This window comes from Amyelois transitella, chromosome 26 (genome assembly GCF_032362555.1).
Source record: "Amyelois transitella isolate CPQ chromosome 26, ilAmyTran1.1, whole genome shotgun sequence".
NCBI classification, from domain to species: domain Eukaryota; kingdom Metazoa; phylum Arthropoda; class Insecta; order Lepidoptera; family Pyralidae; genus Amyelois; species Amyelois transitella.
The window spans coordinates 1,626,878-1,644,810 of NC_083529.1; the positions used below are offsets into that span (position 1 = coordinate 1,626,878).

A 17,933-nucleotide genomic window follows, 5' to 3' on the forward strand; every position below is an offset into this window, starting at 1 on the left:
AACAGGCTCCTCAGCGTTATAAATTTTGATTACCATAAAAGCGGTTCTAGTGAGTTAATCTTAAAAGATAGACATAGACTACCTATTTCAAGAGAAATAATTCGTTTTCGCAGCGCACGTAACGGAAGCCCTCAAGGATGAATAATTTTTCCCGTTTTACTCACATTTTTCATTATTTCTTCGCTCTTAATAGTTCAAGCGTGATGTTATATAAACTAAAGTCTTCCTCGATAAATGGCCTATTCAACACAAAAATATTTTTTTAATTGGAACCATTAGTTCGTGAGATTAGCGCGTTCAAACAAACAAAACAAACTCTTCAGCTTTATAATATAGATAGTATAGATAAATAGGCACTCTACCTATAGCTTTTGTTTTTCAGTCGCGACCGGGATAAAAAGAGCTAGGAGGACAACTAAATAAGTACCTAGGTACGTACCTGCCTACCTCGGTGTAATTGTTTCGTGGGATGTACTGTAGGTACCTACCTACCTAGGTTCCTCGAGATTCCCGAAATTACAACGGAAATGATAGTTTTCGTTTTATGCAGGTGGAGCCGTGAGTGTTTTCTAATTAGGTTATAAAATCTAACAGCAGAAAGTATTATGAAATCTACTTACCGTTTTCGATAGACTTGATGCTAGAACAGAATTCAACCAAACGGAACATAAATAGGCAGGCATCTGATTATGCACTACTTTGTATCATAAATTTTTAACACTAAATCCCAATTTCCACAAACCTACTAAAATAACTAATCACTCATGTTAATCTAATCAATGAAATGTGAAAATTTCATTTAAAAATCAAAAACATCGCGAGCTTTTCGCACTCGTTCAAATTCTTCAATTTCATTTTAACAAACTAAAATTAATGTTGCCACTATTCTAGGTATCGGTAATTGGTAGGTTGCATATTTAAAATCATCAGTTTGTGGGTGTAGCATTATACATTATTTTTATAAGAAGATAGTAAAAAAAATATTTTTTTTTGTGTTCTTCTTAAAATATATATTTCAAGAAGTTTATTTAAACATTAATAGCTTTGGATAAGTTGCCGTTGATATACCTACACAATACTATACCTAGTAGATTTTGCCCAAGGCATCGCTTTCGTAAGAATTTACAAAACTAAGACAGTTAAAATACCTTAACATTTCTTATTTTAGTACAAAAATATTTAGTTTATCATTAATGTAAAGATATTTAAAACATGAGAATTGATCAGTAGCAACCTAGTTGGCAGTATGCCAAATTAAGTATTATAATGGCATACGTTGGCTCTATATAATTTTAAGTTTGGCCTAAGCCTACAGTATATTAAAGGTACTCGGCAAACATATTTATAGCTATGTAATATGTATAAGTAGCTGTACTTAAATGTAGCTAAATCTGAATCACAGAGTGGTAGCACTGACCACAAACGAAATACCTACATGCACGACCATTACAACGACTACCTCCCCTTTAACTTCCGGCAATAGTAAGCGCGAAAATTAAAATTGACCTTTAGGGATTGAAATCACGCTACATATCCGTAGTATTTTGTGGCACTACATAGGTCAATAAAATCTGATTTAAATTATATTACGACGTTGCATCCTCGAGATTTATTAATTCACTAGGTAGTACACTTCTCAATGTACTAGGCATCGCGCACAAATAGTTCAGATATAAAAAAAAATCTGAAATAAAAGGTAATGAAATGATTAATATCGCCCCACCCCTAGCTCCCGAGCCGTTGCGCCCGATTGTGTCAAACTTCATTCGCTTTCTTTGTGCGGGCATCGCAACATCGTATCCGTTATTTTTTATGAAAAAATAAATAAAGGTATTTTATCTCGTGGAAGTGTATTAGAAGTGAAGTGAAAGATGGGAAAGAGAAAACACAAGGATTGCCACTCAAGGAAAAGGCGAGAGAAGCGTCGACGGTATTCGGATTCGTCGACATCGTCAACCGAAGGTCAGGAATTTAAATTTTTTCTACCTTGTTTGCAATGGATTACTATTATCATAACAAAATAAATACACATGTCCATAACAGACTCTAATTGGATCATGAATACATTTAATTTTTTCTTCTACCGTCAAATTAGAAACATTTTTTCTATTGTTCCTTATCTATTGCTCACGCGATGAAACTTCGTTACGTAAACAAGTAACGTTTGTAAGATGCATGCATAGGAAACTAACCTTTATTTCAAGGACAAGAAATCACCTCATACAACTATTTTAAATTATTACGGGTTATGATACCTCGTGACGCGCGCACGAGTATAACTCTAACATAGTCTAGCGACGTAACGGGCTTACGTTCCATGACTTTAAAAAATATCATAATTATTTTTTTTTTTAGCTAATATGGTTACACATCATGTCGTGCACATGGCATATACCATTCAGTCTAGCGTCATAACGTGCTTATGATCAGAGACTTAAAATATATTTTCTGTATTATTACAGATGAGCGTGGTCAAAACCATCATAATTCATATCACTACGAAAACCCGCCACGATACTATTCTGAACGGGAACCACCACGGTCCCCTGATATAGATTATGAGTACCCTAATGTAGACGACTCCGACGCTTCATCTGGGGTAGCTCATGAGCCCGTCGTGGACACTGTGCCCACAACCGGCAACGAGCTGTCAATGCACGTCTCTGGAGAGCCTCAACCAGGCCCCAGTTCTACCTTGGTCAGTACAACTCCTAGCGGAAATACAGACACTGGTCCGCTACCAACGGAAATTTTAGAAGCGCTCGGAGATCCCAAAAGCAAAGAGGAAGTATTTGGACCAAAAATCCCAAAAGATATTTCTATACGTTGGGGACGGATCTTGGTAGACGGCCTCACCAAAGACCAAAAACAAAGTATCCTAGAGAAGTCGTTAATACCTGATAACTTTCGATTAGCAAAGGCACCGATATTAAATCCGGAACTAACTCCCGTGCTAAATGAACAAGCTCGCAATCGGGACAAAGCCTTAGAAAAATCGCAAAAACAACTAGGTGTCGGTATATCTCGTCTAACAAACCTCGCATCCAGTATCATCGAAGGAAATAGTGATAAAATAGAATTATTACGACAAGTTTCGGAAGCAAGTCAAATATTTTTAGACTTGCACTACGAAGATACTAAGAGAAGAAGAAAATTAGTGGCGTCGTCGCTCGACAAAAAATTTCTTAACATGATTACTGACGTTAAAAGGGACACGTTTCTGTTCGGAACCAACTTGGGTGAAAAAATAAAAGCTTCAAAAACAGCGGAAAGATCTGGGCTGCAAATCAAGCGCAATGATGCTCCCACAACATCCTATAAGAGGTACAATAACCAGGGAAATGCGAGGGGCCCACCCCGCTCGATGATTCAACGCGCATACAGGCAGGGTGGGCAGAAGAACCGTTACCAGACATCGAACCGGCGAGCCCTGCCGCCAGCCCGCGATCGGCAACCGCGAGCTCCGGCCAAACCAACCGACAAGAACTCCAAGGCTCAGTAGAGGTACTACACCTTGAACTACCCCATGCAGGTAGATTACGTCATTTTTATAAAAAATGGGTTTCCATTACAGATGACCCTATTATTTTAAGTTATATATCAGAAGGTTACATCATACACTTTGACGGTCCTGTTGTCCAAAAAACTACACCAATAAATAACAATTTTAGCTTAACTGAAATTAGTCGGCTAAACACAGAAATACATAAATTAAAAGAATTGGGAGCTATTGTTGAATGCCAACCACATCCGAAACAGTTCTTATCAAAAATATTCCTTACTCCAAAACCGGATGGCTCATATCGCTTTATTCTTAATCTAAAAAACCTCAACAAGTTTATTCCTCATACACATTTTAAAATGGAGGATATACGAACAGTTACAAAATTAATGACCCCGCAGTGTTTTATGGCTACAGTTGACCTCAAAGACGCCTATTTTTTGGTACCTATGAATAACTACTGCAAAATTTTTTTTCGATTTAAATTTGACAAATTATACGAGTTTCAATGTCTCCCGTTTGGTCTATCTACAGCACCGCTGGTTTTCACAAAGCTGTTAAAACCAGTAGTTACTCATTTGCGATCTCAAGGTCTAATAATAGCTATATATATAGACGATATATTATGTATAGGATCTACATACAATGAATGCGTTAACTGTGTCACAAAAACAGTAGAATTACTTGAATCGTTAGGATTTATTATAAATCTTAAAAAGAGTAAACTGAAACCGTCACAATTACAAACGTATTTAGGTTTCGATCTAGATTCTACAAAAATGAGTTTATTATTACCCCAGAAAAAACGCCAAAAAATTAGAGACCTAGTACTTAAAGTACAATATCAAAAATCAATTGTAATTAGAGATTTCTCTAAACTGTTGGGATTACTATGCTCGGCCTGCCCAGCTGTTACATATGGATGGCTGTATACAAAGTGCCTCGAAAGAGAAAAATTTCTTGCACTGCTTAAATGTGATAATGATTATGACAGGGTCATGTCATTAAAACCTCACTTAAATAATGACCTCTCTTGGTGGATCAGTAACATAATGAATGCTAGTAATCCTATTCGCGAGGGAAAATATGCCATCGAAATTTATTCTGACGCTTCATTGACAGGTTGGGGAGCTGTTTGTAATAATGAGAAAACTAGTGGTTTTTGGGACACAGACGAAGCTAAACAACACATCAATTGTTTAGAATTATTAGCCGCTTTTAACGGTCTTAAATGTTTTGCGAATTCCTTAAGTAATTCAGAAATATTATTACGCATTGATAATACAACCGCTATATCATACATTAACAGATACGGTGGCGTTCAACATGAACACTTGAATAATATTACGCGAAAGATTTGGCGGTGGTGCGAAAAACGCCAACTATTCATCTTTGCTTCGTATGTCAAGTCAAAAGATAACGAAGCAGACGAAGAGTCTCGACGAAGTAACATTGATACAGAGTGGAGTTTGTCCCACTCGGCGTTCAATAAAATCACACGTAGTTTAGGCTGTCCAGAAATAGATTTATTTGCGACTAGATTAAACGCAAAGCACTATAAATATATTTCATGGAAACGAGATCCAGATGCATTTAATATAGATGCGTTTACAATTAACTGGGGTGAATATTTTTTCTACGCGTTCCCACCTTTTTCTCTTATATTAAAAAGCCTACGAAAAATAGAGAATGAGAAAGCTGTGGGCATCATGGTTGTCCCGTACTGGCCCAGTCAACCATGGTACCCTTTGTTTTTAAAACTTTCATGTTCCCAATTGGTATATTTGGGCCCAAATTCTGAGCTACTCACCTCTCCTTTCAGGACACAACACCCTCTATGGAAACGTCTTACCCTGGTGTCATCAATATTATCAGGGGCGCCTTCATAAAAGAATCCCTCTCAGAGTCTACAATAGACGTTATAGTTTCTTCCCTTGCGGAAAGTTCGATCAAGCAGTATAACGTCGCTTACAAAAAATGGTGGCTTTATTGTTCAACACACAATTGTGATTGTTATAATAATAATATTCCATTTATCTTAGATTGTCTTACCGACCAATTTAAAAATGGAGCTAGTTATTCTACTCTGAATACATTTAGATCTGCGTTGGGCCTTATTTTGGGTAAAAAAGTAAGCGAACATGACCGCATTACTAGATTTATGAAGGGTGTTTTTAGAATAAAACCATGTTTACCTAAATATCAATCAACATGGAACCCTAATTTAGTCTTCGATCAAGTCAGCGATTGGTTTCCCAATGAGAATTTGAGCTTAACTCAAATAACAAAGAAGCTGGTAGCTCTCTTAGCGTTGTCGACCGCACAACGCGTCCAGACGCTATCCCTAATACGGTTGTCTAATATAAGGATCAACGCAGAACTAAATAATATTGAAATTGTAATTAATGATCTCATTAAAACATCAGGTCTCGGTAGACCAATGCCGCGACTAATTATTCCTTTTTTCTCACAAAAAGAATCAATTTGCCCCGCAAAAACTTTAGTCTCGTATATCGAAATGACACATCAGTTTAGACAATTACCTCAAACCGATAGACTCATTTTAACCACAAAAAAGCCCATCCATAATGCTACTGCTTCAACTATAAGCAGGTGGATAAAGGCAGTGCTCTCTGACAGTGGCGTAGATGTAACTACCTTTTCTGCCCATAGCACGCGCCACGCATCGACGTCGGCGGCAGAAAGAAAAGGCGTGTCTATAGATTTAATAAAAAGAACAGCCGGATGGACCGGACATTCGTTAGTTTTTGCAAAATTCTATAATCAACCGGTCATTGAAGACGAGGCTAACGATTTCGCGGTGGCAGTGTATGAATAAATAATAATTATATACAAGTGTATTCATATATAATGACAATGTCGCTTAAGTTTACTTGTTAATCATTGGAAAAAATAAAAATAAAAAATAAATTGATTAAAAATACAATCTGGTTAAATTACATCAACCATATAATTCCCTCTGTTAATAACCTATTTCGCGTTTAGCGCTAAACATCTACCTAGTGAATAAATAAATCTCGAGGATGCAACGTCGTAATATAATTAATGGTTAAACAAACTTACCTTAAGTGACGTTTGACCATAATTATATGAGACGTTGCATCCGAAGAGATTTATCACCCGCCCTACCCGAAGATTCTTTAAATTACTATTAGAAGAATCTCGCCCTATTATATGTATACGCGAAATAGCCTGGCTCTGAAAATAATGAAGTTTGACACAATCGGGCGCAACGGCTCGGGAGCTAGGGGTGGGGCGATATTAATCATTTCATTACCTTTTATTTCAGATTTTTTTTTATATCTGAACTATTTGTGCGCGATGCCTAGTACATTGAGAAGTGTACTACCTAGTGAATAAATAAATCTCTTCGGATGCAACGTCTCATATAATTATGGTCAAACGTCACTTAAGGTAAGTTTGTTTAACCATTAATTTTAGTTAGGTACTTATGGAAACTTGTTCATGACCGTTTTTTGCCTCAATAAAAAATAAATAAATCGATCATTTACATAATAAAAAAAGTTATGGTCATTCTTGGTGTTTTATTTGATTATTGTGATGCTTTGTTTTTATTATACCTATCTCTTAAAGTATCGACTTAATTATGACCTATGTCCTAACATTCATTACTTTGATATTTTCTCGTTGCTGGATCGTGGTCATAAGCGACGTTGAACAGTCAAACAGTCCACCTGATGGAAGATTACATAGTTGGTTTCGCAGGTTCCCTCTTGAACTCTACACCGCTATGCTTCACGATTCGCTTTCCTACTTAAAGTTCTAAGCTGTAAATATGGATATGCTTGCACTGTATAGAAAAATATTGGGTATTACGACTTCCCTTTTCCTATCTAGTTAGAATTAACGTTCCTATTATTTACTTCAGTGACCAGCTAAACTCATGTTTGACGTATTTTTAGTGAGGAGAATCTTTCTAAGTACCTACCTGATGTTGTAAAATCATTTTTCTTCAGCACCAACAATAATTATTTTATGCAGGGTAAGGTTATTAAGGTAAGTGTAAATAATAGACATTGTTTGAATTAGTGGTCCAACATATAAGACACTGAATACAATGGTAGTTAAAAATTAACTGTTGCAATGTCATAACAAGTTTATTCATCTAATAAGATATGATTAGGTGTGACATCAATAAGTGATACCTCGTATTTAATTTTGAAAATTATTCTATTCTAATATTATTTAGTTTCTCATGCATTAGGTGCACAGGAAAACAACACAATAATAAGAAACTCTTTAGTCATATCATTAAAAAGATAAAACATTCATAAACAGTGTTTCTTTATACTTAAATGTTTGATTCACCACAAAAGTTACACTTATATTTTCCTCATCCTCTTGGTGTCAGTTCCAGTTGCGTCCTTTCCCTTGAAAGGAACTCCAGACAGATCTTACAGTAGTTTAGTAAGTCATGTTCTTATTCAAAACAGCTCCCGTATGACCTCTGCCACTAAAAGTGGACCTGAACTGAGCTGGGATCATGGTAACACAATCAAGTTGCCTGAATGTTCAGTTTCCTCAAAATTATTTCGCTCATTAAACAAGCATCACAAAGGCGTTACTTCTTAAATATTTTCTATCAACAATCACTATACTTCTCATTTAGTCTCGTTGCAAGAAGAGGGATTTAAACCCAATTGAAAATTTAAATTATACTTCAATAATCTTAACTGCAGTTGAGTTGGCTCATATAGTTTTATAAGCATTTTTGGCCTGTAAAAAAAAAGTTTGCCTCACTCTCTGGTTAAGAGACATGTTTATTTGTATTTGATAGGCAATTAAACTTAACAGTTTTATTTTTCAAATTGAAATTTGAGAAATTTACGGTTCACTCCAAGCCGTAGATGACTTCTCTTTATAGTTGCAAGTTTAAATGTTAGGAATTATCATTCTATCCATAAAAGCTTTGGAGTTCATCCAGCTTTCAAACAAACTAAATCCATTGAATAGACTTCAGCAATATATCAAAGTGAGTATATCCTTCATTTGATTGTTTATTTAATTTTTATTTAGCAGAAGTTAATGTTGATAGATAAACATCTGAATAAAGTTCGTATTTATCCTCTCCACTGTTTCAATCCAGAACTTGACAATCATCGTCATCAACCATGCCTCCATTTAATGCATCATTTAGAATTTCACTCCGATGCCTCATCAATTCACTGTTTATGTAACTCCTCCTTTCTTCTTTTTTTCTATACTCAGTAACTTTCTGTGACGATGGCCGCTCCACGAGTCCTTTTGTGAAAGAATAAATAACTATGGTAGAATCACCTTCGATGAAAGCCAAGTTAATAGAATGTCCTGACTCCACTGTACATAAATTTTCCTGCATTTTGTTAATAAATTCGACACTTATATCGTCGTAGGTACGTATGGGCACGTAAATGTTCAGTTTCTCGTTCTTTCTAGGCCTCGCGACGACGTACAATGTGTCCACATCTTTGTTATAACAATATTCGGTGTCGTACATGAGTTTCTCGTCAACCAAATGTATGTAAAGTTGGTAAGCAAGGGAAATCTTCACATCAGAATCGCACCCAAGTGATTTCATGTCTTGTTTGATGCTAGTTTCTATATCCATTTTGCAGTAAAAATATAGATTCGGATAGAATTCTTTTAAATTTGTAATCACAGCTTGCAATTCGGCGTCTGTTTTTTAATCATAACAAACCTAACCTCAAACTAAATTGTCAAAAACCATTCAATGAAATGACATAGACATTATTCGTTTTTAATGTTTCCTGAGCATTGACATAAGAATACATTAATGCACTTTAAAATGACAATAAACTATAAACATTCTCAGAACAGCAGTTGGATTTTTAATGAAATTATGAATGAAATAACATTATCTGATTAGAAGATTTGATTAAAGAAAATTAGTTAAAAGGACGCAAAAAAGATTCGTAACCACTGACATAGAGTTAGCTTGAAATGGCAGGTTTTCTCATTTATATTTATTTCGTAATTTTCTTTAATGATTTATCACTTCACTATCATCAACATTACTAACAAAGTTATACACTAATCTCGGAAAGTTGTGGAAGAATTTTGTGCCTGTTTGAAATGTTGGAAAGAGGGTTTTCTGAGGAAAGTTTATATATTATATAAATGCTACAATATCGCCTAAGTCAATTCTCCAAGTAACCGGCCCACATGGGATACACTCGGAATATCTTCCTATAAGTAGGTCTATGGACGTTTACGCAAACATCAGGGCTTCAAGAGATTCGGTGTTTGTGGTGGTAAAGGTATTTACTGATACAATAACACTTAATTGAAAATAACAATAATACTTTGAATACTTTTATTTTTCGTTATAAAAATACACTCGCTGTTTATTAACATACATTACAGTTACAGACGACAGATATCAGACTAACAGTACACAACTTGGTTAAAACATAAAAACATAATTTTTCTCATAAATTGTATAATTGACACTAAAAAATATATCAAAGACGGTATCTTTGTATCTTTTAATAATGCATAAACTTATAAACATTTGGTGGTACAGTGATAGTAAAATAATAAAATCTTAAATAGTATATTATTTTTGTATAAATATCACTACATAAGTATTTGGGACATTTGATGTTCAAAAAATTACATGAAATAAATTAATAAATAAGCAGATAAAAGTAGAAGTAAACTAATATGATAAAAAATATTTTTCAGTCGAAATATCTATATTACAAAAAGTGTAAAATTAATGTGATCTAATATCTAAAATTATTTTAAAATATTTAATATATTACATTACATAGCTTCTAGTCGTGGCCACAACACTATAAGCTGGTATCAATTAGATTAATAAAGTTAGTAAAATAGGTGGAATCAAGTAAAGAGCGTTGTATTCTGCTATTTACAAAATTTCACCAAGAAATAAAATAAATAACCTAAAGATTACATTGACTTAAATATCAAAGAAATACCCAATACGAGTAGCAATATTTGAAAGTCGTAATTTTCACATCACTTATCTAATGTCTTTCACTTTGAACACAAGTCTTTTTAGCACTATTTTCTTTTATAAAATATCTTTGCTAGTTTTTATGCACTTGCCTCTGAAGCAAATTTCTGTTTCATGAGAAATTTCTGTAGACATAGAAGTGCTGACAACGTTAGATGGATTCATGAAACTGGATTCCGAGGACGTAGCTTCAGACGGTACCTCTGTTACTGTTGTATTACTGTTTTCTTTTTCAATTACTTTTTTAATGTCATCAAATTTTTCAAGAGACTCAGTATTGCTTTCTTCTGAAGGTATGCTTGTAATTTCTTCAGGTATGTATGAAGTTTCTGTCGTCACAATCTTGGACTTGATCTGTTCAGTCGTAGTTTCGGAATTATCAACAGCTGTAGTCTTTTTAGAATCTTCGGTAGTTGTTTCATTACTATTGTCTTTTTGACTGACATGATCGCTTGAAGTTGAGCCGAAAAGATAGTCCATTAAGCTAAAGCTGTCTGCTTTATTTAACATACCAAACATATTATCACTCGCTGTCGGTTCAGTAGGTGTACTGTAATACATATTGTCCATCATAGTAGAATCAGGAGATCCGGTGCCGAGATCTTCATCACCTAGGCTTGTTACCTTCTCCGTTGTTACTTCACCCACAGCCGTTGTTTTCTTTGTTTCTTCATTATCTAGATTATTCTTGGTAGATACACTCTGTGTTACTTTAGGGATATCAATATCCGTTATTGAACTAGCTTCAGGGAAAGATAAATCTTCAGATTCTAAAATATTTTTAATGAATTGGAAGTTTGGTTTGTATGTCGTTACGGAAATCCTAGGCTTATTTTGTTTTTCCGATTTGTCATGTATGCTGTCTTTGATTGATTCACCCAGTCTATTCACAGTATTCGAATAGTACTGGGATTCAGCAACTTCTATAGACTCTGCGTTCATAGGACGAACTTTGACCTTCTTCCAGAAACCACGGCGGCGGCCTTTGGGACCTTTCTGTTGATCCTGAAATATGAAAAGAAGCGGTTGTTTTATGGAATATTTATAACTGATGCATATTTGTATTGTAATCAATCTGTCTCAAATATTATGTCTAGTCATCTAGTACATCTATGAAGTTACTATCAAACCTTTTTTAAAATATGGAATTTACCTCATTTATTTTTGTGGCATCCTCAGCCGCAGGTTCAGTTGTAGTCACCTCTTGGTCTTGTGCTGAAGTCGCCTTTGGATCTGTATCATCAGAAGAAATAATTTTCTCAGGAGGTATTTCTCCGATTTCACCACCTTTATGTTTCATAACATTTGATGTGTATTCATCTTTATCCTGTTCCTCTAAACTTTTCATTACTTCTTCTAACATAGTTTCAAAAGTAGACATATTATCAGTGGAATCACTGTTCGTTGTTTTGCTTTGTTCTACTAAAGCCTCTAAAGTAGGTGGGATGTCGGGTATTTTTTTCACACTCCTGTTGTTTGTTGCCGGTGTAACGGAAATAAGAATATCATCGTAGTCATTTCTTGCTGTGATTATGTCTAGTTCGCCTTCCTCTACCCTATCTGATCTCCGCTCTGTTGTAGCCAATTTGGCTTCATCTAAAATGTCGTTAGGATTAAACGGTTTGAAAGATTCGGATGTGATTTTGGGAGACCATTGTTCATTCTCTGGTGCAACATATTTTGGCCTGTTGATAGAATAGTTTGAATCTTGATCCTCAGAATCATTATTTTCTGGTTCTGGTTTCTTATTGTATCTCTCTGATAGTCTTGGCCTGTGGCTATACCTGCTATAAGGTGTATGTCTGACGGTAGTAGTTGTTGCTTCGGTCTGAACGTCTAGTTTCTCACTTGGTTTTTCAACAGTTGGCCGACGACCCCTAAATCGATTCTTTACTTCGTAATTTTTTTTGGTGCTGGCAGCCTCTGTGGATGTTGTTGTGTATGTAGGCCTACGACGTCTAAATTGACCACGCTTTGTAGTCTCTTGTGTAGTAGATGTCGTAGAAATTTCAGTATTTGAGTCTGGCTTGTATACGGGGTGTCTATAGTCCTGAACTTCAGGGCGGGAATGAATTTGTTTCGTTTTTAGGTCAGCCTCTATTTCATCAATCCTCATAGTTGTTCGTCGCTTATCAAACGCTGGTCTGTATGTAATAGCTTGAACTGGTCGTCGTCTGTCAGTTTTGGTTTTAGAGCTTTCCGTAGAAGAGGCTTGATGATATTGCCTAATTACTCCAGGTCGTACGCGCACGCGATTGTACGATGGTGTAGTTTGGACAACATTTTCCTCTGGCTTTTCTTCGATGGTATCTTCTTGAGGTTCAACTTTAGATACTTCTGAGTCTTGGTTTGTTGTAGCATCTTCTTGGCTAGGATTACGTTCGATATTCAAAGAGTAACTAGGTTGTTCCGTGTTAACATTAAGTTGTTCTGTAGAATAAGGTGAAACACTGGGCTTTTCTACTCTTTGGATTGTAGTATGTCTTGGAAAGTCTTCCTGTTTCTCCATTGATTCTTCATGAGTTGCTACTGACTGCGTCGGTGCGGCACTGCTTCTAGATTGATATAATTCTTCATTTCTAGTAGAATATTTAGGAATAGCGACGTCTTCATATTGCGTTTCTACTCTTGAAGTGTAATTAGGTATTTCATCTCGCAGTTCCGAATTTCCTAAATGACTGATCGCAGCAGACTCATGTGCATATGCGTTCTCAGTATCATATGTGTCATATGAATCTGTTGCTGCGTCCAAAGTTTTTGTTGAGGATATTCTAGGAGAAGGTTCAGTAATAGCTTCTATATCAACAGTACTTGTTCTTTCCATTAGAGTTACTGGATAATTCTGGTGCAGGATATCTCTCTGATATGCGAGATCTTCTTCTTTTTTGTTCTGTCCTTTGTTTTTCTTATCGTAGTACTCATCGTTATCAGAAGGCTTGTACTGGATACGTCCTCGGGTTCTAGATCTAGTTGATTTTGTAGTACTTTCATTGGAGTCTGCAGTTTTTCTGGTGGTCTTCTCAGTTGATATTTTGTTTGGTTCATACCTAGATCTTGTTGGTAGTGGACGCCGTTCTCTTATTGGTTTGCGTGTGTATGTTGCTCTGGTTGTTGATTCGTTGGAGTCCGGCTTAGCCGTCGTGTATCTAGGTCTGCCCCTACTCCTTATCGGTGGCCGTCTGGTCGTAGTTGTGGTAGTGCTAGTTGATGATGTCGAACTCGAGAGATCATTAGAAGCGTAACTCGTCTCGTATTGCTCGTAAACCTTAGAGCTATCAATCTCTGATGAAGGTCCTGTTATTCTATTAATAATCGTTTCCGTAAGATTGTCATAGCTTGGTTGTAATATTGGCTGAACATTTTCCACACTATTCGGTTGCTGTGGTGCTAAGTTTAATTCCGTATTGCTGGTATAGTCATTCGTATTATACACAGGATAACGAGAACCTTGTTCAGATTCATATTGAATTTCTGGTGAGTAATTTTGTGCATAGTTCGGTGATGTTTGTTGTCGTGGTTTCTCTGTTACAACTTCATGTGGTCTCGCGGGGATAGGAGTAGAGCTTACAGGTATTGTTGAAGCTTTGGGTACTTCAAGGCTCACCCCTGGTGGGGCATAGGTCTCTTTGAATTCATCGAAATAATTATGATAATCTAATGGCGTACTGAAGTGGAAAGCTTGATTGATTGAGTATGGGTTGTGGGTTTCCAAAAGTTGGCTAGAGTATGTAGAGGGTTTAGGAGTTGTGGTGGTTGTAGTAGTCCTTAGAGTTGTTGACGTTTCTGGATTGGAAATTGGCTTGACCGGTGCTTGGTTCCTATAGTCGTCTTGAACAGGGAAATTATTTACATATTGCGAAGGATTGTAAACGTCACTATTTACATTTGATAAAAAGTAGTTTCCTTTTTGCGGGCTAGGTTTTAATGTTGATAATTGAGGTGCCAAAGAAGTAACTGTCTGGGGTTCAAAGGAATAATATGTAGATTGTTGGTTTAGTGGGGCATTTGTCTTAGGAGCCAATGTGCTATAATAGTTTACATTAGGCTTCTGCGTTACAGGTTTGTGTTCTGGTTTATAAAAGGGTTGGTCTTTGTATGCAACATTCACTGATGGGGGAGAGAACGCTGGAGGCGTAGAGTGTGATTGTTGATTTTGGTAACTTGGTGGACTGTCCTTAATCAGAGAGTTTATAACTACAGATCCAACATGAGGGGATGGGAATGGAATCTTGGCAAAACCATTAGGCGTATTGTAGCTCAACGGTGCCACGAAAAATGGAAGTTGTCTTAACTTTTTATCACTATTTTCTATGTTTGATAAATATGGTAATTCAAACTTTACGAAGCCCTCAGGTGGTGTTAGTGAAGACGGTCCGATGAATACCTTAGGTGAGTTAAGAGGATTGACAGTATCTAGAACCGCAATAGTATCGGCATTCTTCAGTGAAGACAATACATCTCCCACTTTGGTTTGGGTATTCGGCTTTGCTTCTTGGAAGATAGCTAGCGGTGGTTGATGCGGTTTTAATTTCTTTGGTTTGGGTGTGGTTGGTGATGTAGTAGGGAACGGTGATGATAGAGTAGAGAATTTCGGTACTTGGTCATAGTCTTTCAAAGAGTCAAAGTTGCCATAGTAGTCTTGTCCGGCAGATCCAAAGTTCTCGATGGGTTTTGTGACTGGTCTCTGAAAATCTGTGGTGAATGGCTGCTTTAATGGGTCAATCTTAGGAAGTCCTTGCGTATAAAGGTCAGGGTTGAGTATTTGGGGAGTAGCTATTGGACCTCGGAAGTTGAACTGTCCTCGATTTAATGACTCTAGCGGCACATATAGTAACTGAACTTCTTCTTTTTGAGTTTTTGGCTTCGGTGGAATTGGTTCCGTTTTGGGCAATTTCTCAAACGTGTCAAACTTGAGTTTCTGAAGTGATTGTGCCTTCTTTCTATTAGAGTTACTTTCGTCTAGGTATTTAGCTTCTTCAGGTTTTATCTTTTGAACTTGATTAACGAAAGGCTTTAATTGTGGAATTGAAGCTGCGATACTTTGTTTAGGGTATGTTTCGAACTTGATGGGATTCGAGGGCGAAGATGGCGGCCTTGATTTAACTGGTGGTGGATTCTCGAAAGAATACTGAGGTGCCGCAAATCCTTGATTCAGGGGGTAGTTTGGTTGACTGAGGCCAAATCTGATATTTTGTCCAAAGCCTTGGTCTGTTAGGAAGTTTTGTGGAGCCGATGGCACAGATTGCAGATAAAGCTGTTGGTTAGCTGGTGAATTGAAATAAGTTCTTGAAGGGAATGTGTCTTGACCGAAGCCAGTCGGTCTGGCGAAGCCTGGAAAGGGTTCCGTGAGTATTCTTGGTTCAGCAACGGCTTGCCTCTTGATTGGTGTGTTTATTTTGGGCTGTGGTGGTTCCCTGTGTACCGGTCCTGGTAACGGCACCCAGTCGCTGATGTCTGCTGTGTAGGAGCTGATCTGTCTTGACCATCTTGTTTGTTCTTTCTCCGATGACGTCACAGCCAGGAGTACCACTAGGCAGACCAGAGTGTGTGTGTGGCGGGTCATCTGAAAATAGCGAATAAGTAAGTGAATTATGATTTTTGGTTATTTTGTTAGCAAGAGTGAAGTATTTTGCCTCGGATTAGAGTTGGGAATATGAGATGTCGGCCGGAAAATTGTTCTGTGTAGCAGGCTAAATAAAGTAGGTAAATAATGGGGGTGAAAATTGGTTAAGGTATATTTGGGAGATTAAGGCATAAGAGACCCTCGAAATAGCCTATCCCGTAGTACGGCACGCGCGATATCGTTTTTATCGCGCGAAAACTATCGCTGTTCCATTTCAAACGACATATTTAATAAAAAGCGAAACATCGATAGCTTTGGGCAAGAGTGAATGGGTAGGATATTTTAAAAAAACACTCTCATAATAACCCCATTCATGTAAATTTCATAACATTCCTTGTGAATCTTAACAAAAGAATATTATGCAAAACACATATGAGAAAATCTTTACTTCACATATTGCACGGTATAATAACTATCATCATTTTATGTAACTATTCCATGGTTTATGGAATTAAGAAATAATTATTTCATTATGTCAGTGTTACAGATAAAGAAGTTATCGTAGACGCCTAGGCGACTAAAGGTTGATACCCTAATTTCTTTCTAACCTCTCTTTAGAGGCACTCGAGGTGCATCTATTACTATGATCCTGAATTAGAACGGTCATAGTTTTACACGAAGCGATTCCCGTCTGATCAGACCCCTGAAACCTTTGCAGGGTAATTTTGGCTAGTTATATTGGAATATGTTTACACTCCAGTTTCTTTTCCTCCTGTCACCTGAATGTGCAAGAGCATCAGTTAATAATCATATAAAGTTGTTGGGGTTGACCATAAAGGTCGGGTTTAAAAACGTTTCCTTTACTGTAATGTAATTATTTTTTTATATTGTCTTTTTTTCGTTTTGTCAGTAAAAAAGTAAAGACCGTATTTTTGCAATCTCTGTATTTTATTTATTCATGCCGTTATATAGTGGCATTTCTAGAACAAGGAGAGCTGCGTTTTACCGGGCATAACGAATCCATAACAAAAGTTATTGACATGGTCGCGGTAGAGTTTGAACCTGAGACCGCGCAATTTTAGTCGGGTTTCTTAACCGTCCGACCACCGGCACTCTGCAAAAGTTACATGGGGTTTATGGATATTTTGAAAAACGGCACTAAAAATTACAACATTTTAAAAGGTATTGCTTATAATGTGTTTCAGGCCGTCACGTGTTGATTCCCGCCAAAATTGGCCAAGTGAAGTAACTTTGATGCAAATTCCATAATTTTGCAACCAAATGCGGGTACTGTATGCTGACAGACAAATAACTGGTTGTTAAATAGGTATGATGCATTGAAAGTATTATTTTACGCAATGCTAGATTTTGAATGGGTCTTTTTAGTTTCGTCTCAAAACTATACGGGAGAGACAGAGCTAATAGATAAGGGGCTTGAAGATCACGTTAAGTTGGGATACCCTGGCCAGGATTCGACGATCAGGTCTGACTATTCTAGATTGTAGTCAAATCTGGGACATTTTGGTGAAAGGTTAGATCATTAATAGGTACCAATATCAATACATATAATAAAACAGTAAAAAAAGGTTGTCTGTAGGGGAGGTAGGAGATGGGCACTTTTTCACAAAAAATGCCTAAAAACAATCAAATTTTATACATTCCTACATGGAGTATATTAAAAAAAATAATTTGTAACGATGAAGAAATAAAGAAAATGGAGGATCATGTGATATAGAAGCCAAAGGGACCATCTACTCTGTAATACCTATGTACGGAAATTTTAGTAAATTTAATAACGTCGCATTTCCAATAACACGCAAACGGAGTTGCGGACAACAACTAGCACT

At 36.6% G+C, this 17,933-nt stretch overlaps 3 protein-coding genes across 3 annotated transcripts in view; 1 reads left to right on the top strand and 2 right to left on the bottom strand.

The window, feature by feature from the left end:
• The first annotated feature begins 1,871 nt into the window (after window positions 1-1,871).
• Window positions 1,872-3,502, top strand: LOC132903420 (uncharacterized). The gene is made up of 2 exons (XM_060951716.1): window positions 1,872-1,962; window positions 2,463-3,502. Exons 1-2 carry the CDS (start codon window positions 1,872-1,874, stop codon window positions 3,500-3,502), a joined length of 1,131 nt encoding a protein of 376 aa, XP_060807699.1.
• Window positions 3,503-7,769: 4,267 nt separating this feature from the next.
• Window positions 7,770-9,215, bottom strand: LOC106138489 (uncharacterized). Its single transcript, XM_013339648.2, has one exon. It carries the CDS (start codon window positions 9,129-9,131, stop codon window positions 8,622-8,624), a length of 510 nt encoding a protein of 169 aa, XP_013195102.1. The 5' UTR covers window positions 9,132-9,215; the 3' UTR covers window positions 7,770-8,621.
• Window positions 9,216-10,283: 1,068 nt separating this feature from the next.
• The window catches only part of LOC106138476 (mucin-2), a 41,093-nt gene continuing 33,443 nt past the window's right edge, over window positions 10,284-17,933 (bottom strand). The window contains exons 4-5 of the mRNA XM_013339629.2: window positions 11,677-16,086; window positions 10,284-11,528 (exon numbers count right to left, since the gene is read on the bottom strand). Of these exons, the coding sequence (XP_013195083.2) occupies window positions 10,581-11,528; window positions 11,677-16,086 (5,358 nt within the window). The 3' untranslated portion in view covers window positions 10,284-10,580. The remainder of the gene's footprint in view (window positions 11,529-11,676; window positions 16,087-17,933) is intronic.

Coding starts and splice junctions, on each gene's coding strand:
- LOC132903420 (XM_060951716.1), top strand. CDS start 1,872: ATGGGAAAGAGAAAACACAAGGATTGCCACTCAAGGAAAAGGCGAGAG. Junction 1,963..2,462: donor GTCGACATCGTCAACCGAAG/GTCAGGAATTTA, acceptor GTATTATTACAG/ATGAGCGTGGTCAAAACCAT.
- LOC106138489 (XM_013339648.2), bottom strand. CDS start 9,131: ATGGATATAGAAACTAGCATCAAACAAGACATGAAATCACTTGGGTGC.